Here is a 24,463-nt window from a genome sequence, read left to right as displayed (position 1 = left end):
CATCATGGCTTGATGGACAAGCAGAAGAAGATAGAAGATTGGCTCCTTAAATCATCATTGTCACCAGATCTGCCAAAAATAATAGTAGTTGTAAAAACAATGTAATAAACTAGATTTGAATCCTCAAACATTATTTCAGAAAATACTAAAAAATATATATATATACCGGTACAGCTAAAGTGAATAAACCTTAAATACTTCAGTGTTTCTTATGTCATGAAATGTAATGCAAATGTACATTTTTTTCAGTGTTTCCCACGTGTTCCCGTGCATTATTAAGAGAAACACAAAAAACTAATATAAAGAGGTTTAAATATTTAAAATAATATGACTGGTGTTGTAAGGTTCTGTTTTTGTGATGTGTGAAAATGTAAAGTAGACCTGTCTGTGATTGGTGGAGTCTGAAGAAGCAGACTGGTTTACGATGATGGAGATGCTGCTGATTAAAACCTGGTATTCATATTTTGCTCAGTCCAACAAACCGCACCTGAGCAGCTTTGTACCTGTATCAGTTAGAAATCACTTAAATTAGTTTGTATGGGTGAGACTCCTTTTTTTGCTTGATTCTAGTTTTCTCCTTTAATTGATTGTATTTTTGTTTGAATTTATAATAGTATTCAGTTTTTTTTTTTTTTTTCCTGAGATAATTTTGTTTGTTGTTTTGGCATTAAGCTCACCCTGAGGTCAAATAGATTCCATAATTTTGCAATAACCTTTAAAAAAAAAAAAAACATTATAAACAAACCATCTTAAACTGAAGACTTATGTAATGTGGCTGCTTGAGGACTCGAGATGAATCATCTTCATACGAAGGTCTGGCCACCCCTAGATCTATCATTAAAAAGAATTACTTTTATATATAAACAAAACAATAAAAATACAAAAAAAAAACATACAACTCTTCTGAAATAGCCAGGAAATGTATTGGTAAAATTAAAAGAACAAAAAATGTTTACATCCAAAGGCTTAACGTGCATTTACAAAATACTGTGTCAGAAAGAATAATCCTGAAAGAAAGCGATTTCTGCTGAGTGTGTGTGTCTACATGTGAGTGGAGGCCCTGCAGTCACAAGCTTATTAGGGAGTAATTGGAGCACAATAACCAGTGAACAGCTGAACACCGTGTCTGCTTGATGCTGCTATCTTGGGCTAAATACAGGAAATTACAGACTGTATTTTCTGTGGTTTTTATTGGGTTTTACACATCAGTGTTTAATTGACATGAGTGAACCTAAAGGCACTGTGCTAGAAATATTCGAAAACTTGTTAATGGTTTAAATATTTAGGAGCTTTCTGAAAAATGTCACTCAATCACATGCAGGATGGAAGAGACTAAATGGTCACATTTTAAGAAAAGCAAAACATAAATAAAATGATAGAACATTGAGTAACTTAAGGGATCTAGGATAATTTCTTAGAAAATAACCTTTTACTGAGAACCTTTGTCAGCTGATCTCTGTGTCAGATGTGACTAATTAGAGCTTTTTACTCTTTGCTTTCAGAATAAAAGCATGATTTAAAAAATGTCAGCACTAAACATAAGGCAAGCATTGTTAAACAAGGCTTAAATAAAAATTCTGCTTACAAAATAACACATTGGGACAATTTAACAATACAGATACTTAAAGTTTATTTAATGGGTAACAGGGGATCTATAATGAATCTGTAGACCTAGTGTCTTCAGTTTTTAATTTCATATTAGATTCAGTCTTTTTATGTTTATGTAGCCTATATCTAGACCTATAGAAAGCAGGTTCACAACAAAATACGATTATAAAGACATTTGGGAAAATATCTAGGACCCAATCATTTGGATGCTGCGCGCCATTCATCCATAATCTATATATGTGGTTTTCATGGAGGGTCTCAGAGCCAATCTCTTATCAGTCTTGGTGGAGAAAATGGGAAAATGCCAGACAATTTGCCAGTTCATCACAGGACAATACAGAGACATAAAAGAGAAAACGCTTATATGCACAAACGTATACCTTTGTGCAGTTTAGACTGACCAGTTGGCATAAAAGGTCATGTGCTTGTAGTTTGGGAGGAATTTTTGTAGTGTTTGGCATGTTTCTCATTTGAAAAAGTATTGTGCTGAAATGTATTGCATGTTATATTGACGAAAAATAAACAACTTAAACATAATTTCCCCATCAAATTGAGGACCAGTTGTTGCAAAGTGAGGACATTTTGCCGGTCCTCACGTGCTATTTTGCAAATGGTTAGGTTTAGGGCTAAGATGTCAATTGTTTAGGGTTAGGTGTAGGAATGGATTGATAAGGTTAGGTTTAGAGTTAGTTTTAGGGTTAGTGGGGCAGGGTTGAAAATGACTGAAAATCAATGGAAGCAAAGGGAGTCAACACATGGTCCTCACTGCGATGGCAGAACGAGTATGTATGTGTGTATCATGTGCTGAAATTCCCGTAACAATGTCATCTATACATGTACACAATCAATTTAGCACCTTTGGTACATCTGGGTTATTATACTCCACGAACAAATACATTTTTTTGATTGTATAATATGTTATATTACATGATTTATATAATTCATTGGCTTCATACTGACTGTGCAATGTGCAATAAATTACAGTACTCTTATTCTATGAAACAACAAGTGTGTGTCAAAGGGATGAATTTATCTTAATTTTAAAAGCCTTATAAAGAGAACATCACTGTGACGTCACTCTATCCTATACTACCAACGGCCTATCAGCATTCCTTTGGAATGAACCAATTAAAGCTTTATTGTGAAAAGCCTAAGCGGAAGTTGTAATTGAGCCATCCTAGCAGCGGGACCGAGCGACGTGGACCAGCCGGAGGTTTTATAAACTTCCAAGTTATGGGACAGCGATTAAGTAACGATGGTTTTCTGTAAATAGAGCTGAACTGCAGTCATAGAAGGACTTTAAATTCACCGCCACTTCCGCTAGCGTTGAGTTGAAGGCGATCGGTTGTGATCATTTCTAAGATGATCCACAAAGAGACTGAATCAGACGCCTGGTTTTACACTTTGATCAGAGCAGTCTCTGCGGGGCTGGCTCACCTCATCTCTGGAGTCTTTCCAGCTTTTATTGCTTTTCTCTCTCGACCCGGAACGAGTGAGTGTGATTAATGCTGACACTTTTTTATTTTCACCTCCGGTTTGAGTTTTATTTTGTTTTTCTTTAACCCCGTATTTTTCTTCTTTAATTCAGGTTGGTTTTCATGGCATCCTTTCCTGATGACGGTAGCTGTAAGTTGAACCTCAACTGCAGACCTAAATGTGTATTTATGTCAATATTATCATAAACTAAAACTAAAAATAATGAAAACTAGAAAAATATTTTTTTCGTTAACTGCAATAAAAATAAAAACTAGACCTTGTCAAAACAAAGGAAACCTGACTTTACAAAACTAAAACTAAGTGAATTTCAAGGCTTTATGCTTAGTTTGTGTCTTTATTACAATGCATTAATATGAAATTGACTCATTTGTTGTTGTTCCACATTATGCCAGCAGATGGCGCTATGGTAGGTCATTTATCTGGGACTTTATTTTTTTCATAATTATTTTCTGTCTTGCCCCTGCTATTTGAGTTTTATTACAGAAAACTCTACAACTAATAAAAACAAAACAAAAATACATTAAAAAAATAAACTAGCTAACAAATATTAAAACTAAAATAAAAGTAAAATGGAATTGAAAGTCAAAACTTAATAGAAATAAAAACCATGAACATTTCAAAAGTATATTAACCTTTGTATGTGACCATGTTAGCTGTATATGTTAAGTACTTATGTTTATAAGTGTATATCCACTGTGTGCAGAATTATTAGGCAAGTTGTATTTTTGAGGATTATTTTTATTATTGGGCCACAATTTTGTTCTCAATCAACCCAAAAGACTCCTTAATATCAAAGTTTCATATTTTGGAAGTTGTGTTTTTTTGTCAGATTTGGCCATTTTATGAGGATGCCTGTGTGTGCAGGTAAATATTACTGTGCAGAATTATTAGGCAACATAATAAAAAAACAAATATATACCCATCTCACTTGTTTATTTTCACCAGGGAAACCAATATAACAACTCAAAATTAAGAGCCACCACAGCCTCCCAGACACTGTTCAGAGAGGTGGACTGTTTTCCCTCCCTGTAGATCTCACCTTTCATGAAGGACCACAGGATTCTCATGGGGTTCAGATCAGGTGAACAAGGGGGCCATGTCATAATTTTTTCTCCTTTTAGACTTTTTCTGGCCAGCCACGCTGTGGTGTATTTTGATGCATGTGACGGAGCATTGTCCTGCATGAATGCCATGTTTTTCTTGAATGATGGGGACTTCTTCTTGTACCACTGTTTGAAGAAGGTGTCTTCCAGAAACTGGCAGTTGGTCCGGGAGTCGATCTTGACTCCATCATCAACCCGAAAAGGTCCCACAAGCTCATCTTTGATGATACCAGCCCATACCAGTACCCCACCTCCACCTTGCTGGCGTCTGAGTCCATAAGGAACTTGCTGACCTTTACTGATCCAGCCTGGTGCCCATCCATCCATCTGGTCCATCAAGACTCACTCATTTCATCAGACCAAAACACCTTGTTGAAATCAGTCTGCCAGATATTTCTTGGCCCGATTTTGACGTTTTGTCTTGTGTGTCTTGTTCAAAGGTGGCCTTTTTCAGCTTTCCTTACCTTGGCCAGGTCCCTGAGTATTGAGCACCTTGTGCTTCTCGGCACTCCAGACATGTTGCAGCTCTTAAATATGGCACAACTGGTGGCTAATGGCTTCCTGGCAACTTCACAATTGATCCTTCTCAAATCATAGGGAGTTATTTTGCATCTTCTTTTTTCAACATGCTTCTTGCGCCCCTGTTGGCTATTTGCCATGAACCGCTTGATTGTACGATGATCCCGCTTAGAAAGCTTAGCAATTTCCAAACTGCTGCACCCTTCTGAAAGACATCTGACAATTTTTGACAGTCTGTCAAATCTCTTTTCTGACCCATTTTGCCAAAGGAAAGGAGGTTGCCTAATAATTAAGCCGAGCTTATATAGGGTGTTGATGTCATTAGGCCATTACAGAGATGCACCCCACCTGATTTACTTAATTGGTAGTTGACTTTCAAGCCTATACAGACTGCAGTTGGACATGTATGAAAAGGATGATGTGGTCGAAATCCTCATTTGCCTTATTATTCTGCACACTGTTTATAATTTACTCCCCTTACATAGACATTAGGCCAAAACATATATAGCTTACATAGACGTGTAGACACATTGACATATTTTTGGCACTAATAGAACCTCATAAAGTTACCATTAGGAGGCATCAACAAATAGCTTCCATCATACGTAGCAGTTTATTATGTGGAATGTCATTAATTTGTTTATTGCCTTTGTTTTAATGGGTTCTAAGCAGCAATGTAAAGAAAATATAGATCTCCAAATAGTTTAGATATTAATCAGTGTTTCTTTTTCTGTTTTAGTTCGGCTTCTTAATGACACAGGCCATCCTCCTCTTCTCCCCCCACGCTTCCCTCATCAAGAGGTTTCCACACAAGACCAAAGGCCGTGTTCACTGGATCCTGCAGGGCCTCTGTGCCTCCTGCGCAGTTCTGGGTCTTGTTGCCATTTCCTACAACAAGTACCTGAACGGTAAAGCACACTTCTCCTCCTGGCACGGTCTGCTGGGCCTGATCACGGTGTGTGTGGTGTGCGTGCAGTCCTTGGCGGCTGTGCCTCTCATCTACCACTCTCTGGCCAAAGGTTGGTCCCTCGCCAAGCTTAAGCGCTACCACGCTGCGTCCGGGCTTGTCACCTTTTTGCTGGGGAGCACCAGCCTGCTCCTGGGGCTCTGCTCCTCATGGTTTACAGCGTCTGTTGGGGGATATGCCTGGTACTTGGTGGCACTTTGCCCCACGCTCAGTGCTGTCATCATAATGAACCAGGTCTCCAGTGCTTACATCGCTAAAAAACGACTGCAGTCATGATGGAGATACATTTATTGGACAGTCGGTTCATTTTACTCCTTTTAAAAGACTGAACTACAACTTCTCAGGCCACAGACTTCCCTGCCTTTTTATGTTTGATGCTAATTTTTAATAATGATCTTTCCATGTTTGAATGAATAAAGTCAAATTAAAAAATGTAAGAAATGCGGGTCCTTTTGATTCTTATTTTGAGGCTCTTTTGATGCTTTAGGCATCTTACCATCCTGTCACAAATTTTTGCTTTCAGTAAAAAAATATATCAAATGTATCCATCTGTAAAAAGAACAAGTGGCCACAAAGAAGTAGATTGAAATGATTTTGAAATGCATATTTTTACATGTTAATTAGAATGCTCTGTAAATGGAAAAACGATATAGAAAAACTGAAAAAGCTACAGAATTGTAGAGAATTAAGATATAAAAGGTATTAAAAACAAGCAGAACAAAGATAGTATTTAAAGAACCAAAACATTAGATGTGTTGCAACTCCTTGTGGTTGACTTTCCCATCCAAAACAGATTAATCTCAGATCAACTCAGGATTTGGTGAGTTCCTATTATTCAAAGCTGGAGCCAAACTTTCCTCTAATCCACATGTACACACCCACCTGCTTTGTAATTCATTTTGCCTGGACAATATAGTACTTTTTTAACCACCCATGAGTTCAGTTAATATTTTGAATTAGGTCTAAAATAAAAAAAAAATTATCTCTGAACTTTTATATATGGGGATTGTTATCTTTAACACTCACACAGAAAAAAAAATGATCAAGCATGAAAATGTTTACTTTGCCAACAAGTCCAAGAAACCTGGATTTTCTATCCAAAATGTATCAGCCTAAAAAAGCCTTAAGAAAACCTTAACTTTCCAGAAACTGACTTTCAGCAGGTTTGGTTCCTCGTTTCCATTAGAACACAAAGTGACGCTACTGTTATCAATGCTCATATATTCTGTTTTCCTCCCATAATATCACTACTTTTGTTGCACTTTGCACACTCTTCCCCCCAACCCTTATAACCCAACCCAAACCTTGTATCTCCTCTGTTAAACTATATAAATTACTTGATCTAAATATATAGACAAAGAAAAAAAAAATGCTCTCATGTACATTTGTGGACACACTTTTGATGCTCTTTGTTTTGTTTGGTGGACCCCCCTCCTTTTTGTCTCACTGTATATTATTATATATATGAATAAAATATATTTATGTACAATAGAATATTATGATAGAATAATAAATAGAAAAAGCTTCCCTGTCAAGAACTCCTGCTTCTCAGTATGATCCATCAACTTCTTATGCAGTTGATTCTCATCTTTATTATATATTTACATATTTCTGTATTATTTTAATCACAATCTTGCTTAAGATTTATGACCTAAGGCAAAAATGTTTTGAAATAATTCCGTCTGTATTAGAAGATTATTTTATTTTTGAAATAACATTGATATCACATAGTTTTTTCATTTGATTTAGGCTGCATGTATGAAATCTTTACTGAATCAGCCATTAATGGGTCCAAATGAACAAAAAGTAACAAAAAAATACAGTTACAAAACCATATTTTACATTATAAATAAGTACATTTTAGACACAAAAATGAGGGACTCAAATGTCAAGTGGATTAACTAGAATTGGACGTCATGAAAAAACTATTTTTATAATAAAATATAGTAGAGACTAAAGAAAGAAAAGACAGTGGGGTCAATATAATGTACCTCACACAGCTCAAATCCAGAAATGTTCCTTTTACAAAGTGCTAGCTCCACGTTTGAATCAGAAACCACATGTTTAGTGACAAATAGGACAAAAAAAACTCATAATTCTTTGACAGAACTGAAATGAAGAATCCAGGAGGCGACCGAGCTGGAAACAGGCAAAAGCAAACAGTACCTCTAACCAAAAAAGATAAATCCTAAAGGGAATGATCTATTGTCTAAGTGTATCCAGTGTTTCTTAAAGGCTAATATTAACGGTCTAGCCTAGTTTACCAGCAGAGGAAAAGGACTTTTCCTACGTCTAAACAGGTGACAGAGAAACAGACAAAGAAAACGGGAGCTAAACTGCTGTAAAGCAAACCACACTTAGTGACACTCCTGACAGAAGCAACGCACACTGCAGCTAAACGGCTATCATCACATAACGGCACTGTCAGTTTTGTAAGGCCACCGCATCGACTCATCTGGCTCAGCCACTATCATGGGCAGTTTTACTGATAAAAGTCATCAGGACAAAATGAGGGTGGCCTGTTTGACTGAAGGGCAGATTCAGTGGTTTTATTCAAGATTAGGGACCGTTGGTTCTTAGAGACCTTATATAAAGGATTTTCTTTAGTAAGGTTTAGGTTAAATAATTCTATACAGGACAGGTCAGAAGTATTCATACACCAGGTAGAATTTGGCTTTTAATGATGCATGTGAACTGCTTGTTTTAGAGGTCAGATTTATAACAGCTGAAAAAAAGTTCTGATGGATAAAAAAAAAAAAAAAAATGCATAGACGGTTAATGTTAGTGTGCTTCTTTTTAGATGAACCCAAGTTTTAACCATCTCACCAAAACAGTCTTCCTCAGGTTAAATAAAATTGCTGAGGATGGTCGACGACAACACAGGAGCCGCCAAACCTTAAGCCAGTCTCATCATAAACAGGAAGTCAGGGATTGGTTTTCCCAAGTATTTTTATGGCCATATTTTTTCTTTAAACGTCACCTAAAATGATTGTTAGATGTATTCTCAACCAACAAATCAAATTAGCAACTTGAATTAAAACATCCGATGAGAAGAGTGGTCAAATATCGAAGCAATTATGCCATAAGATTGTAGATGGCCCGAAAAAAGCACACAGACGACATTTTCAAAATGTTAGCAGAAGTATAAGCAAATATTTAAATGATCTGCGTTGGAAAACGAAAGATAAAACCAAGCTTGTGCATGTTGTGATATTAACCCTCATTGAAAAAAAGAGAACATATCTGCTGATGATGAGTGCATGAAAACTTCTGACCAGTGCTGTAAACAAATGGTCGTCTAAGATCCACAACTAGATGAAAGTTAATCAGTTTGGAACGGAGATCCTTGGTTTGAGCTTCATTTGGTTTTGTAATTTTCTGCTTATATTCACAACGCCAGCTGTCTGATACATATGAATGATCTACTATTTGGGAATTTCAAAAATCAAGACCCTTTAGTGTAGATGAAAAGTATACAAAATAAACTAAAGAATCCACAGAACAAATCCATGTCCCAGTCCCTGCGTTTACAGCATGAAAGTACATTCGTTTCAGTTTGGAGGTAAATAAAGAAAACCCTTAAAATGAAATTAATACTTACCAAAGCTGGGGTGTTTATCATGTCCACTATTGTAATAAACAATCGCTCTACCACTGAAATCTACACACTGCACAGTATCGACTTGCAATATAAACAATGATAAAGACTGTTATTTACAAGTTTTAACATTTCCAATTTTAGCGCCACACGTCTCTTTTCAACAAGGGGCTGCTACTATTTCTATCAATCTGCTAAAGACTAAAATAAGCCTAAAATGTCTGCTTTTTGAGGTACGCATTGAAGGACTCTCTTTATATATTGTTTACTTTTTGACAAACGCTATAACCCCTTTATCTACAGAGAAGAAACTCTAAATGTTGAACGTGTCCAAACCAAACCTTGTTGTTGTTTTGACAGATCTGTTCCCCCTCCCCTGAAGCTCCAGATGAACACAGACACATTCAGCAGAAGGTTTGTGTTGCTCTTTGCAGTAATTAAGGTCTGATTCTGTTTTTTTAGCTGGATAATCGGTGTGTTTGTGACTGAAGAGGAGCATTAGGAATGGGAATTACTCATACCCTTCAAAGCTCTTCACATTTTGTCACATTTATGACCTCACACTAAAATGCAGTCTGTTGAGCTTTTGTCATAGCTCAACAGAAAGGCTTAAATATTGGTTGAAATGGAAATTATACACCCTTTTTAACTTTGTCCTGTTTTAACTTTAACAGTCCTTCGTGGAAGGCTGGAAAGAAGAGTCTGTATTGAAAAATAATCATCAATAACCGTTTGGCCCATATTCAAAACCCCTGGTATGGCAGAAATCCTCCTAAACAGGCCGTCGTCAGTGTTAGGAATGGTGGTGGTGGCATCATGCTCTGGGAATACTTCTCATGGACGTTGATCGGGAGGCTGATCAAAGTGGATTCTAAGAGTAAGTAATTAGATAAAGTCAGACTGCTGCAATAGAATGGTTTAAAACAAACCACCCATGTGTCAGAATAGCCTAGTTAAAGTCCAGAAAAAATTTAATTATGAATCTTGAATGCTGGTGTCGACTATCCATTCTGAATGAGCTTAAGCCATTTTGTAAAAATAAAAAGGGTAAAAACCTAAATCAAAGATAAGTAAAGATGGTAGAGGAAAGTCCAACAATACCTGCAGCTTGTGTACAAAAGTGGAGCTGCAAAGTATGAACTCTTTAGGGCTGAGCAGAAAGCAGACCACGGATAAAAAAAAACAAAAAAAAACAAATATCAACTTCCCTTTAACTAAACAACTATGCAAAACTTTATTATTGGTCTATCGGTTCAGATTCCAATGAAATACAATGAAGTCTGACACTAACTGACAAAATGTTAAAGAGTTCAAGGGGTATGAATACTTCTGCATCGCAGCATCTAAAACAGAAGCTGTGTAACCTGTTTATTGAAAATAAACACCTTTTAAGTTAGCTGGGAATAATTCATTCACACTGAATTGATTATTGATGTGAACACTGCAAGGAGGAGTTTCACATTTTCTGCTCTTGATCACTTGCTGTCAGGTTTCTGACAGCACTTTCAATGATAGATGTGGTCATCAATGATTGATTTTAGTCCTTTTGCTCCTGATTTGTAGTTATTCTTACATTTTTCCCATTTCAAATGACCTTTTTTTCCTGTAAAACTGTATGAAATACCACCATTGGGAAACTTAAAAATTATTATTGACCAGTGACCTCTATAACGTCATCGTCAGAGCTTTCCCCTCCATTCACGGTGCTCGAGTGTCTGTCTGGTTGTGTCAGAGCGGCCCCTAGCAGGCTAGAGGTGGGGTTGTTGAAATGAGAGAGGAAGCCAGATGTAGCAGAGTTGGAGTTTGGCATGGAAAAGCCCCCTGACCCAGCCAGCAATGGATTGGGGAACATTCTTGGTGCAGAAAGCAGTGGCTGACTGTAACTGAGGGGAAAACTTGAAGAAAGCAGGCCTGCCATGTTGGGGTTCATCAAGTATGAGGGCAAAGGACCAGATGGGAGGGAGGAAGAGGTCACTGTTGACGACATGGGAATGGTGGAAGAGCAGGAAGAGAAGGCAGAGGATGAGGAGGGGGGAGGAAGGTGGCCTTTCCCTGCTGCAGACTGTCTCATGAGGTCTGTGCCCACAGAGGGGAACATGGGCTGCATGTCGGCCAGCGTTTGTCCCGGTGTTTGGAGGTACGAGGATCCTCCTCCAGGCATTAGAAGCTGCTGACTCATGTGACCAAGATTCCCCAGGTTCAGACCCATTTGAGGAAAACTGAGCCCACCAGAACCCATGCTTAATCCAGGGAAACGAGATGTGACCGAAGTGTGTTTTCCTCCCGTCTGTGTTTTTTCCTGACCTTCACCATGCTTACGTTTGCTGCCTCGCTGTATCTCTGGGGTCGAACCCAGCAGGTCGTTGCCAAGTTGCCGGCTCTGGTCCTCGGTCTGAGAGCTGCCTCCGTCCCCCATAGACGACATGTCCAAAAGCGATGAAGACTCATCCCCCCTGCTAGCAGCAGGCTCACCTGTGGACGTGTAGCGGCTGAGCTCTCTGAGAAAATCGGAGCTTAAAGGGGAAGGAGGGTTCTGATCGATGGGACGTCGCTGGTGATCCACAGGAGATGAGCAGCCGTTACTCACTGGGTGCATCAGAGAGCCTTGGGTGTCTGTTAAAGAAAAAAAAAAAGAATCTCATTAGATTATACTGCAGAGGTTGCGGTAGTAACCCGGCTTACCTTGAAAAAAAAATGTCCAATAACTACAAGAAATTACGGATTAAGTTTTATTGAATGGAAATATGCCAATATAAAAAAAAACCCAGAAAAAACAGACATGGTCTTAACAATGTATTTGAAGGTTTACAGTAGCATCTATAGCAGAAGGCTGCCAAATTTAGATTCATGCCGGTAGTGTTCTGGTCTCACCGTCACTTGGTACAGTCATATGAAAAAGTTTTGGCACCCCTTTTAATCGGAATTATTTTGTGCAAAAATGTGGGTTCCCTAATCAATTTATTGACTTGAATACCCTTAACTACTTTTGACTGACTTACTGAAACACAAAATTGGTTTGGTAACTTAATTAAGATTTAACTTCATAGCCAGGTGCATCCAATCATGAGAAAATGTATTTAAGGTGGCCAGTTTCAAGTTGTTTTCGTGTTTGAATCTCCTCTGAAGATTCATCATGGGCACCTCAGAACAACTCTCAAACAATCTAAGAACAAAGATTGTTAAACATAGTCGTTCAGAGGAAGGATACAAAAAGTTGTCTCAGCGATTTAAACTGTCTGTTTACACTGTCAGGAACATAGTAAGGAAATGGAAGACCACAGGGACAGTTCTTGTTAAGCCCAGAGGTGGCAGGCCAAAAAAAATATCAGCGAGGCAGAGAAGAAGAATGGTGAGAATGGTCAACCCACAGACCACCTCCAAAGACCTGCAGCATCATCTTGCTACAGATGGTGTCACTGTGCATCGTTCAACAATTCAGCACACTTTGCACCATGAGAAGCTGTATGGGAGAGTGATGAGACAGAAGAGTTTTCTGCAAGCACGCCACACACAGAATCGCTTGAGGTATGCAAAAGCACATTTGGAAAAGCCAGCTTCAGTTTGGAATAAGGTCCTGTGGACTTATGAAACAAAGATTGATTTGTTTGATCATAAAAAAGGTGCTATGCATGGTGGCAAAAAACAGTGTTCCAAGAAAAACACTTGCTATCCACTGTAAAATTTGGTGGAGGTTCCATCATGCTTTGGGGCTGCGTTGGAATCCTGTTAAAGTTGAGGGTCACATGGATTCCACTCAATATCAGGAGATTCTTGAGAATAATGTTCAAGAATCAGGTACAAATTTGAAATTAGGCTGGGGATGGATATTTTAGAAAATGATCCAAACCACTGCTCCAAATCTACTCAGGGAGTCATGCAGAGGAACAATTACAATGTTCTGGAATGGCCATCCCAATCCCCAGACCTGAATATCATTGAACATCTGTGGGATGATCTGAAGCAGGCTGTCCAAACTCGGCAACCATCAAACTTAGCTAAACTGGAATTGTTTTGCAAAGAAGAATGGTCAAAAAAATCCCTTCATCCAATATCCAGGAACTCATTTAAAGCTACAGGAAGCGACTAGAGGCTGTTGTTTATGCAAAAGGAGGATCTACTAAATATTAATGTCTCTTTTTTTGCTGAGGTGCCCATATTTTTGCACCTGTCAAATTTTGTTTTCATGCGTACAGCATATTTTCTGTTAGTCCAATAAACCTCAACTCAATACTGCAGTCTGACTGTATTGTAATATAATTATTGATAATAGTAAGACACAATCTTGTGCATTGAGTTAGTTTGCTTGAATGTTTCATTTCCCCTTTAAGGGTGTTGAAGAGAGTCATTACTTTTGTGAGGAAGGAAAGTTACAGCAGTAAATTTGACATGACAATTGAGAAATAGAGCGTCCAAAACTGCAGTTGTAGTACTCTGCCAGTCTACATAACATTTAGGTTAGTTTGCCCCACTTCAAACTGAATTCAAAGCTGCTCGGACACCAAAGAGTTTGAAAAATTACCTCTCTTAAATGTGCAATTGATGGGGGAAAAAAACAAAGAAAAAAAGCCCCAAAGCAATTTACTGATGATCAGCAAGTGATGTGGCAAATAAAAGGTGAAGCATCTATGTTTATTGTTAACTATATATTTATACACATTTTAATGCGTAAACATTTTTTTCTTTCATACATATTCAGCACCTAGAAAAAATGTAACAAAACAATCCTGACTTTTTCAGACTGTGTAGGATCCCTGAAGAGTTCCACCCTCTCACCAAGCTTCAAGTGAATGGTCACATTCTAGAGCAGGGGTGGGCAATTCCAGTTCCTGGGGGCCGGTATCCTGCAACTTTTAGATCCATCCTTGCTCCAACACACCTGAATTAAATGGCTTGGTTACCTCCTTAGTATGCAGTCACTTCCTCCAGAGTCCTCTCAATCATCTAATTATTTGATTCAGGTGTGCTGAACCAAAGAAACATCTAAAAGTTGCAGGACAGCGGCCCTCAGGAACTGGAATTGCCCACCGCTGTTCTAGATGAATACAGATCTATACACTTCAATCTGTGCTGACTCCAATAGAGCAGCTGACCAATCAGAATAATTAGCTGTTCAAACGGGGTCAAGTCATCAGAATTTCATTAAATGAGACACTAATTTCATTTTTTTTTTCCTCTGGAGTTCCGATTCATATTCTGCTTGTGGACAGCAAATACAGCTACAGTAGAGGTAAACCAATTATTTAATGAATGATATTAGCAGTTGTTTTTTTTTGTATGAGCATGGGTGATAAATGCATGTGTTTGGCAATTCATTAGCTCATTCACCAGCTGTGCCTTGAGATAACATATGACATGCATTGCCACAAAATTAATAACCAAAGTGGTACAAATTTGATACACTTATTTTAAGACATTTGAATTGCAGTGGTGTGGATGCAGATGATGACATGAGAAGGAAAGTTGCTCACCTCTAGATGAAGCAGACACTCCTGCTGACTGTCTGCTGATTTTTCCAGATCGAACAGCAAATATCCTTCCGTCGTTCGTCCTGATGTATGTACCTGTATTAAAGAGAACGTTAAACAATGAAGGGTTCACCAACATGTTCTGTTAGCAGACATCTCCTGATTCTACCTTTGGAGCCTCTAATGACATGGATGCTCTCTCCTGCACTGATGTGAGCTTGAACATCTGTTGTGCTGTTGGCTCCTGGGATCACAATGTCTGTGGATCCAGGTAAAAGAGAAACTGTCTCTGTGACTGAATCAATATTTTGGTGATTGATGTGCGTGGATGTTTGTTAAATACCTGTGGTGGTGACTATCCTTTGCACATAAACTCCAGCTTTCTGCAGAAAGTTAAGAGGAAGGCTGCCGGCAGAGCTGGAGGCGGCCATTCCCATTCCGACCTGCCGAGGCATCATTGGGATCGGTGTTGACTGTATGGGTCTGACACTAGCAACTGGTTTATCGTCTGGCCGGGTCAGATGGCGCCTGGAAATCCAAACAAACAAATCCTACGGTAAATTCTGCTGCAAAAATACAGAATGAAGAATGTTCTCTTTGTTGCAGAGGTTTTTATACTTTCAATAAACAGCTGGGACCATGCCTGATTTATTTTCTGTAACTTTTAACTTATCAGCAGAGGTGTCAAAAGTATTAATGTTTATTATCCAAGTAAAAGTATAAATCCTACTGTTTAAAAACCCGTTTGTAGAAGTCAGAGTATCAACTTATGCTTTATACTCAAATAAAAGTGTAAAAGTACCATTTTTAAAATGACTTGGGTATAAAAATAAAAGTAATACTGGAAAAAATGTTAAGGACAGATGCTTTAAACCTATACTGGTTATTGCACTACTCTATCAAAGTAACGTGTTCCTACAATTCTGGATGATACCTTCCTTATACTTAATTTTCTTACTTTTATAACTATGAAACTAATAATCTTTTTTAAATACCAACAGCCCCTAAGGAAAATTGACTTAACTGAAACAAACTTAAGAGTCTATTTCTAAAATGTAAAGAGTAGTATTTCCAAAAAAAATGTAGGAGTAGAAGTAAAAAGTGTCTGAAAAATAATTACTCCAGAAAAGTATAGAGAGACAAAATGTCTACTTAAGTAACAAAGAATTAGTGCTTTGTTACTTGACACCTCTGCTTATCAGATATTTATTTTTGTAAGTTTATGAAATAATGGCCTACAGACTATAATATCTGAAAAAGAAAAAGAAAGCAACTGAAAAATCTAAAGCAAAAAGCGGAGATGAAACCAACCATCCACGTTGGTTAAATGCAGCGATACTGGCTAGTGAATGTTCACTGGTTGGGTAGTATGGGGCGTAAGAAGGGCGGGAGTACGGTACGGAGGCTCGTTTCTCGTCCTCATAGCTCTTCTTAGCGGCTCTCTTCTCTGCTTTGGTCAATTTTGACTCCTTGCGGTCCATTAGCAGCGACTCATGGTGGAAAGGGGGCTAAAGGAAAAAAAAAAAAAGAAGCAGCTGAACTTAAGACACGTACTGAAACATGATTGGCATTTAAAACTACTGATGTTTGGGGACTTCTGCTACTTCTTTATTTACTTATTCACCACCAAACCTCAACTATTTGCTCAACATTACTGGGTATCCTAGAGAAATAGATGTTTTCACTGCAAAAAATATAAATCTAAACAAGTATTTTTTTTTTTAAGTTGATTTTTTTCTTGAATTGAGTAGACAAGTGAGATACTCTGCCAATGGAACAAGACAATATACATTTAAAATGTGAAAAAACAATTCCACTGTCTTATTTAAAGTTTATATTATCTCATTATCTTATTCTAAGAGTACAAATACACATTCCATCGGCAAAACATCTTATTTACCTACTCAAATTAAGGGTAGATAAGGGTAAATTTACGAAATTCTTAGTTGTTCTAGATTGTTTTTTGCATTGTTCACATTTTTTCTTACAAACTGTTTGTACTTTTCATAAACCCCAGTAATTCTCAAACTGCAACTAAAAAGGAGCTTTGCATAAAAAAATACAATGAAAAAAATCTTAAAGTATGCAGAAAACAATCAAAATGAAAAAGAAATTTAAAAATGAGACGAAAAAAGGTTTAAAATGTAATTTTATTTTGGGGGTATTTTACTTGGTATTTGATGGACTTTTAGAAGGTAGCAGAAAAGCATGACCGATCAGAGGCCTCCTGTCTGCAGCACTATCTGCGTTTACCTACAATTTGGGAGAGGTGCAGCAGAGTGTCTGCGGCAGGAACGGGGGCGTATTTGCATTTACTGTGACACACAGGCAGACAACCTGGTTTCTGAGTATAAATCAGCCTTAAGCCTCTATACTTTCCCCCTGACCCATCAGCTGACTTCCTCAGTTTGCATGTCTGCTAATGTTCTCAAAGTGAAGGACAATATTGTCACTATTAGTCAGGTCTCAGTCCTCAAGCGCCAGTATCCAGTAACTTTAGAAATGTCCCACACAGCTAACACACCTCAATTAACTGGCTGAATTAAGGGCTTATTATGCTTGAAGCGCGTACAATCCATGTGGAAAACAAGCTTCCTGTCATAGCGTCCGCAGCTTTTATATTCTGTGCTGCTTTTATGGTGATGTTTATGGGCTAAATCACAGGCTCTCTAGAGGTCTATATTTGCGAACCCTTGCCAGCAGGAGCCGCATATTTACAAATTTTCCTAGGTTTGCCATTCAGAAATTCTGTCCGCACCGAGAGGCGTCTAAGCCCAAAAAGATGCCATTTGTGGCGCGCAGAATAAACCAAGCTTTAGCTCTTAAACACGAAGTCAAGTTCTTAAAAGTCCTACTAATGACAATATTTTTGATTCAGGTGTGTTAACGCAGACACACAGCTAAAAAATGCAGGGCAGCTGCCTTTAGGGCTGGAGTTTGATGCCCGAGTGTCAGAAATAGGATTGGCGAATCACAATCAGTATCACTCTCGTGTTCCACAATGAAACCACAACAATATATTTTTATCCCATCAAGCACCTTGAAGGCCTATTTCAGAAAACCAACATAATTCAACACGGAAGTTCCCCTAGTGATTTATTCTGTGTAGCTAGCCTCCTGCAGACTAGGTTTACAACCAGGCTTAGTTAAACCTGGTGCATCATCTCTTAAGTCAGTCAAATAGGTCTGGGATCTCTTGTTTTCCCAAAGATGAGGAGTGCAAAATAAACAAAGCTTTCACTAAAGAAACAGAACAATTTAAGTCAAGACTAGAGAAGGGGGAAGCTGTGGCATGAGTGAGAGAAATCTGAACAGGATGATTTAAAAAAAGATGTTCTTCTAAAGCACTGCCTACTGTTTCAATAAGATCTATCAAAGGTTATACATTTCAAAATCCATACTCAGTAATCTGATGTTTTGCTAATTTATCATACTGATTATTAAATATATTCTTTCAGGCTTGGGTGTGTTTGTCTTCTTAAACATATGAAAGTCAATCATGGAAAAATTAAGGAGAAAAACTAAAAGAGGGAAGAACCTGTGGATTGAGAAGTATGAGGAGGGAGAGATAATCCCATAGATAAATGGGCATTTTCTTTAAACAATTATTTCTAAATTATCATATTAAGAGAGCTTTTTTGATGCAGCTCGAAAATTTTCTTTCAGAGGTTTACAAATGCATTGGAGGAGTTCTGTTTAATATTTCTGTGAATTTCACAGTATTAAATCAAAACCAGAATTATATCATAACATAAATTTGTCCTGATATAGTTTTGGACCATTTTTGCCAGTTCTTCGTTAACCCAACCCTATACTTTCCCCAACAGGACCAGAACCACACATCCAAACCTCCTAAAAAGTTGGAAGATCAACAAATCTGAAATAAATGCATGCAGCTACTGAATTTGTTACAGAAAGAAAGATCTTGTTTTTAAAGAACTATACCTTGGTGATGAGATTTGGATAAAGCTCACAAGCTCTATATATCACCGACTCCAAATCTCTCTGGGATTCCAGTAAGATCTTTTCAGACTGAGGCTCCTCTTCCACAAAGTGCAACAGCGACTCAACTTCCTTTCGGGTGAAGTTCAGCACTGGGTTCAGGTCATCAACCACCCGGTCTTTAAGTGGAAAGAAAAGATAAGTTCTGTATCCAAAAATAATTGCAACTTCCTGAAAAGGTGAAAGCTTAAAAAGAGTTCTTCTAATAAAATGCGAGCCTCTTACCAGACATGCCCTGTTTAGAGACCTGTCGGTCATAAATCTTTTTCTCCAGGGTGAAGTCACAGACTAGACGGTAAATGTAGCAAGGCTTCCTCTGACCGTAGCGGTACACTCGACACACTGCCTGAGCATCGTGACAGGGGTTCCAAGACGCATCAAAGACAACAACACGACTGGCCCCGATCAAATTCACCCCCAAACAGCCCGCTCTGTGGATGACGACAACACTCAGTACAAAACAGAACCTTGAGTGATCAAAAGAGGAAGGTACCTACCGTGTAGAGAGCAGAAAGAGCCATGCTGATTTGTTGTCCGGGTCATTAAACTGATTGATGAGCCGTTCTCTCTCTGACGCAGATGTACTGCCGTCCAGTCCTGCAGAAAAACGCCATCTCAGAAAGAGCTAGACACACTTAAACTTTGTTGAAGATAAAATATGCAAGTAAGAAGAACAGAGCTGCAGATGTTGATCAAGTTTTTAATATCAACTCATTTTTTCACGTAAAGAAAACATGGCACAGAGCTGAGAGAAATCAGGTAAAGCAAGTACAGAAAATAAGAGAAAAAAATTGTTTTGTTATAAACTCTTCCTTCCAGGCTGAGTGACAGGTCTGAGAAAAAAAAGCACAAGCTGGAAAACTCACTGTAGTAATTGAGGTTGCGAACCCAGTTTTGGTTTGGGTTGTCACTGGGAACGATGCCTTGGGGCATGGGTCTCTTTGATAGGAATTCCTCAATGACAGACAGAGTGGACAGACTTTGGCTGTTGGACACACAGATCCATAAGAAATCCATAAGAATATTTACTGGCTTCAAATGGGCACATCATAAATACAAGCTTTGGGGATTCCTCATTATTTCCATTAAAGTTATACATTTGCTGTGCATGCTTGAGATGTAGGCTTTTAGCATCTTCCAAAAACTAAACTGTTAAAACGGACTATTTTCAAATTTCTAAATCAGGACCTAAAGAAATTCCTCAGTTAGATTCCAGAACAATAATTTCCTGAAAATGTTTTCATTAAATTTTAATTACATTTTATTGCTTTCCTCTTCCAAAAGATCTGGACTCACATCTTTTAGATCTGTCTTACAAGAGCATTCAGTCCCAATAAACTTTTCATTTCAGTCAGTAACAAATGCCGTTACCTCCAACTCAGTGCATAGCGAAATACTGAAAATTGGTTCTAACGTCTTAACACAATGATTGAATAAAATACAGTTATATAAGATATATTGAATTATTGTCCAGCCCTATTTCCCTGTCATTTATGCAGGACAGAATACCTACCTAAAGACCAAAATCTTGTCTCTTCTTCTTACACTTTCTTCAATCAAGTGGAAAAGCAGAACAATCTTAGCCGAGTTCTCTAAAACTCCTGGCTGGTAGTTTGACATGATGTCCTTGGCCTGGAAAAAAAAAAATGTGCACAGTGGGTTAATTGCACTACTTTACAAATTAAAATATTTTTAGCTCTACGGATCATTTGAATGCGTGAAGGGCCGCTAACCCACCCATTCGTATGTGATGACTTGATTGGCTCTATCTTGAGATGGATTCAGCGGAGGCAGACTGTTGCTGACTTTGCTATTGCTGGAGTCTGCTGCTTTGCTCTTTAGACCAGATCCAGGTGCAGGGCAGCGAGGGTTACTGGCAGAGGTGATGTCATCCAGGTCCAGGTCCTGCTCATTAGCCTGGTTCTCCTTCTGCAGGGCTTCATAGAGGACGTCGGGGTGATTCCAGATCTGAACACGTTGAGAGGACAAAGGTTAAAGCTGGCAGTGAATATAAGAATGGAGGTAGCTAAAAAAAAACAAAAACCCAACAATCTGACCTTGCAGCAAACGCAGAAAGCTTTAAGTGGGTTGAGACCCAGCCAGCCGCTGTTCCCTGCCTCTCTAAACCGCTTCATGAACTCTGTGTACAGCGCCTTCTGAACAGGAGAAAGTCGCACCAGGATCACAAACTCCTCCTTAATTGGGAGATGGTGTCTCAGCACATCATGACCTCGTCTAAGAAGAATGAAAACAACACAAACAGCTTGATGTAAGTATGCTATATGTAAGCAGCATTTCTGAGTGAATGGCTGAGTGAGAAAGATTCACCTCTGAACAAAGCCCTCCAACAAGCTGTGCAGCACGTGACTGCGGTAGCGCATCAAGCGAACGTCTTGAGGAGTGCTGTCCACGCACTGGCCGTTCAGGATGGGACGCTCAAACATGTTGCTGAACTCCTGCCGGGTGCCTAAAAAGTCAGGCCTGACAAAGTCCACCATGCACCAGTACTCAATGAGGTTGTTCTGCAGTGGGTAACCGGTCAAGACCACCCTGCGCCTCGAGCGGATATTCTTCAGGGCCTGAGACGTGCTGGCGTGATAGTTTTTAATGCGGTGGCCTTCATCGCAGATCACAACGTCAGGGCCGGGCCGAGCGATTGCCTTTTCAATACCTGGGGGAGGAAAACGCAAAAAAAATAGATGGTTTAAAACTGTGTAATTATTGAGATAAACTACATTTCTACTGTTTATACCCTTTTATCCTTTTTATATTTGTATTTGGAAACCACAAATTTTAACTTTTTTTTTTTAAACTCGTGATAAACGAAAATAAAGGAGCTCTTAAACATAGTTTAGGAAAAATGGCGTAGCCTTTTTAAATTTGTAAACTAAAAATTGATATGAGAATTTGTGCCATAATTTGAAAATCTAATTTCCGAGCCACTCGAACCAATCTGTTGGAGCCTGAGCGATTTTGAAAAGGTAGACATGATTGACTCTATTAGTTAATCAGACAGAAACTGAAATGGGTCTTCAAATTTACAAAAGATTAAGGAATCCATCCAGGTGTTGTTCAAGAGACTACTACTTTTATAAGGTTCTTAACATCTACAGATGTTACTTCTAATTTTAGGTACCTTTCATGAGTTCTTGTTGTCTGTCCTCCTCATCCAGGTCAATAATGACCGGCCCAGTGGGCTTCTTTGTTTTCCTCTTCTTCCCCATCACAAAGCTCTTCTTCATGGTCAGCAGGCGGTACATCTCGTATCCCATCAACAACACACCTCCATCTCTGGACCACTCTTCCACTACCTTGGCCCTGGCCACAGTCGTTCTGGGGGTTAAAAGTTAACATGATTAACGTCTCACATGACTGACCGTGAGTGCTTACACGTGTAGGTCAGCCTAAATGTAACATACTTGTGCTCATCGTTGAGAATGTGAACTTTGAACATGCGTCCAGTGACAAAGGTTGGGTCTGTGTCAGGAGGAAGGGCCTCCTGGGGTGGGAGCCACAGGTTAAACTCTGTCAGCCAGTTCTGAAGTGTGTTGACCTTGTGTAACAGAAATGAAACAGGTCAGGGGTCAGACTCATAAATAAAGAAACAAAAAAATAAAAACAGAGAACATTCTGTAAACCTTAAAGAAATAATAAAAAGAATCAAACACTGAATTCATGTTGATTTCTTACAGGTACGATGGCCAAAACAGTGTGGGCCTCCGTGTTCCTCAGAAGGATGTCGATGAACGAAATGACCTGCAGAGTCTTGCCCAAGCCCATGCTGTGAGCCAGGATGCAGCCAAAGCCACTGCTGGTCTTGTACCGATCCAAAGATTCAATGAGGTTATCATAGAGAAACCGGATCCCTCCAACCTTTGAAATAAGGAGAAAACAAAGTTTCACCAGAGAGAAATGTCACTCTCTTTACGTAAGCCATAAAGTTTTACAGATAGAGGAGCTAAAGGAGGATGGAGCCATACTTGGTGAGGTTTAACAGCTCGAGCCAGCTGTGGGGCCAGATAAATGTCTTTCTCCTCTGGGGGATGGTTGATATTAACCAGCACCCGACCCTGGGCATCAGGTAAGTTCAGCGCATCATTTATATGTGCACCGCTGCTCTCCTCTGAGCCGCGGGCAGCTTCACCGTCCTCATCAGCCGACTCACTGCTAATGTGCATGGTGTCTTCTTCCCCTGAACTGAGCTCAATTATGTCTGCAACATCATTAGGGAAGTAAACACTGTTAGTGCATAATCAAAAACCACACTACTTGAAATAAAATGAAGTGGTCAGAACTATGAACTTACCATCTCCAATGGCCAGGGCGGGCAAATTTATCTCTGTTTTTTCATCTTCCTCACCACTACTGTCCAGACAGATCACATCTTGCTTGCCTTGAAGAGCAGGGACCAACTGAGACACTTCTGCTAATAAAGCTGCTGTTTCCACTGTTGCAAAAAAAGAAGGAAACTGAACATTAGGATTGAAATGTTGCACATTCATTGTTGATTCTTTCTTGATTCCAATACAGTCACCTAGTTGAGGGTCTGCAAGAGCTGGTGCTGGTGTAGGAAAGTCTTTCCTCTGCTGCTCCAGCCGTTTCCGCCTCTCCATCTCCTCCTGCTGAGCTGCCTTGGTCCCGGCCTCCAGCTGGTCCTCCTGCAGCAGCTTTCTGTGAACCGAGGAAAGAAGGAATTTGTTCAAGCAATACAGAAAAACAACAACAAACAATTCACCTGAACATAACACAGACATAAACCTACCTAATGTTCTTCCTCATGTGAGCTGGCTTTGCTGGTTTGGAGGGTTTAGGACATTTTGAAGACTTGGGTGGTTTGGTTAATTTAGAAGCTTTGTCCTTCTTTGATTTTTTAGACGGTTTGCTCTGACTCGAGTTCCCAGAACGAGAAGCTGGTCTGGAGGACGGACGGGACGATGGACAAGATGAGGAGGGCTCTCCAGAGGAAGATGAATCAGAGTCCATGCCATCCCCAGTCCTACTCTGGGCACTTGCAGGTCGCTCTTTAATGAGAAAAGATTGTATTACAGATTAAGCACGAAAACAAAACCGACTCTTTCTGAATGATAACAGAAACTACACAACTAATACAAAAGATTTTGCATTAAAAGGAGTTTGTTGGATGATTGTAAATTAGTGATTGTGTCATTTTCAGCAGTTCTCTGGTATTCTACTGCTATTCCAGTAGCAGATTTAATGTCATCATGTGTCCACCACCGTACTTGACAGTAGAGCCCAGTTTCAAAAGGGTCAGGTGAAACAGTTTAAACCAATCAGAAATGCTGTCATTAAAACATTAGTCCATTGATAACCTTTACTATAATGGTCACAGAAAAGCACTGTTGCATTATGGGCCTGCCTCCCCCGCTGTGATTGGTCCAGTCTGTTTTAGAGCAGAGAGTTTTGAGCCTTACCAGACCGAGTTATGCATCGTCTAAATTAGGGCTGCAACAAACGAATTTTTTGCAAATCGACTAAACTGACGATAATTTTTTTGATAAATAAATTTATTATCGGATAGCAAAAGGTTCGTTAAAGAAGACTTTTGGCGAAATTAAACCAGATGAAACTAAAACATTTCTACTTCAAGAGTTCAGGAAAGAGCATAGTGACAGATGAAAAAGATTGTTACCCTAAATGTAAAATGTTTATATATATATATATATATATATATATATATATATAT

General features: G+C 38.9%; 2 protein-coding genes across 3 annotated transcripts in view; one reads left to right on the top strand and one right to left on the bottom strand.

The window, feature by feature from the left end:
- The first annotated feature begins 2,787 nt into the window (after positions 1 to 2,787).
- LOC107094758 (cytochrome b561 domain-containing protein 2-like) lies at positions 2,788 to 6,116 on the top strand. Its single transcript, XM_015390570.1, has 3 exons — positions 2,788 to 3,100; positions 3,197 to 3,234; positions 5,467 to 6,116. The coding sequence occupies exons 1-3, from the start codon at positions 2,971 to 2,973 to the stop codon at positions 5,968 to 5,970; spliced, it is 672 nt and encodes a 223-aa protein (XP_015246056.1). The 5' UTR covers positions 2,788 to 2,970; the 3' UTR covers positions 5,971 to 6,116.
- Positions 6,117 to 7,403: 1,287 nt separating this feature from the next.
- The window catches only part of LOC107094764 (helicase ARIP4-like), a 20,664-nt gene continuing 3,604 nt past the window's right edge, over positions 7,404 to 24,463 (bottom strand). Inside the window, exons 2-21 of one of the 2 annotated variants that reach the window (XM_015390586.1) lie at positions 23,522 to 23,780; positions 23,294 to 23,430; positions 23,066 to 23,206; positions 22,740 to 22,972; positions 22,450 to 22,632; positions 22,179 to 22,312; positions 21,896 to 22,092; positions 21,088 to 21,430; positions 20,817 to 20,994; positions 20,497 to 20,727; positions 20,273 to 20,391; positions 19,626 to 19,744; positions 19,257 to 19,356; positions 18,985 to 19,190; positions 18,703 to 18,878; positions 16,069 to 16,265; positions 15,101 to 15,285; positions 14,927 to 15,016; positions 14,761 to 14,853; positions 7,404 to 11,905 (exon numbers count right to left, since the gene is read on the bottom strand). In XM_015390586.1, coding sequence (XP_015246072.1) covers positions 10,941 to 11,905; positions 14,761 to 14,853; positions 14,927 to 15,016; positions 15,101 to 15,285; positions 16,069 to 16,265; positions 18,703 to 18,878; positions 18,985 to 19,190; positions 19,257 to 19,356; positions 19,626 to 19,744; positions 20,273 to 20,391; positions 20,497 to 20,727; positions 20,817 to 20,994; positions 21,088 to 21,430; positions 21,896 to 22,092; positions 22,179 to 22,312; positions 22,450 to 22,632; positions 22,740 to 22,972; positions 23,066 to 23,206; positions 23,294 to 23,430; positions 23,522 to 23,780 — 4,286 coding nt within the window. In that variant the 3' untranslated portion in view covers positions 7,404 to 10,940. The remainder of the gene's footprint in view (positions 11,906 to 14,760; positions 14,854 to 14,926; positions 15,017 to 15,100; positions 15,286 to 16,068; positions 16,266 to 18,702; positions 18,879 to 18,984; positions 19,191 to 19,256; positions 19,357 to 19,625; positions 19,745 to 20,272; positions 20,392 to 20,496; positions 20,728 to 20,816; positions 20,995 to 21,087; positions 21,431 to 21,895; positions 22,093 to 22,178; positions 22,313 to 22,449; positions 22,633 to 22,739; positions 22,973 to 23,065; positions 23,207 to 23,293; positions 23,431 to 23,521; positions 23,781 to 24,463) is intronic. The other variant, XM_015390585.1, reaches the window with a different exon arrangement.

This window comes from Cyprinodon variegatus, unplaced genomic scaffold, assembly GCF_000732505.1.
Source record: "Cyprinodon variegatus isolate N-32 unplaced genomic scaffold, C_variegatus-1.0 Scaffold505, whole genome shotgun sequence".
NCBI lineage: Eukaryota > Metazoa > Chordata > Actinopteri > Cyprinodontiformes > Cyprinodontidae > Cyprinodon > Cyprinodon variegatus.
This window is presented reverse-complemented; position numbering and strand designations above follow the sequence as displayed.

What these genes read in the sequence shown, in the direction of transcription:
- LOC107094758 (XM_015390570.1), top strand. Translation starts at nt 2,971, where the DNA reads ATGATCCACAAAGAGACTGAATCAGACGCCTGGTTTTACACTTTGATC. An exon ending in TCTCTCTCGACCCGGAACGA is followed by an intron (nt 3,101 to 3,196) that starts GTGAGTGTGATT and finishes TCTTTAATTCAG; the next exon opens with GTTGGTTTTCATGGCATCCT. An exon ending in CTTTCCTGATGACGGTAGCT is followed by an intron (nt 3,235 to 5,466) that starts GTAAGTTGAACC and finishes TTTCTGTTTTAG; the next exon opens with TTCGGCTTCTTAATGACACA.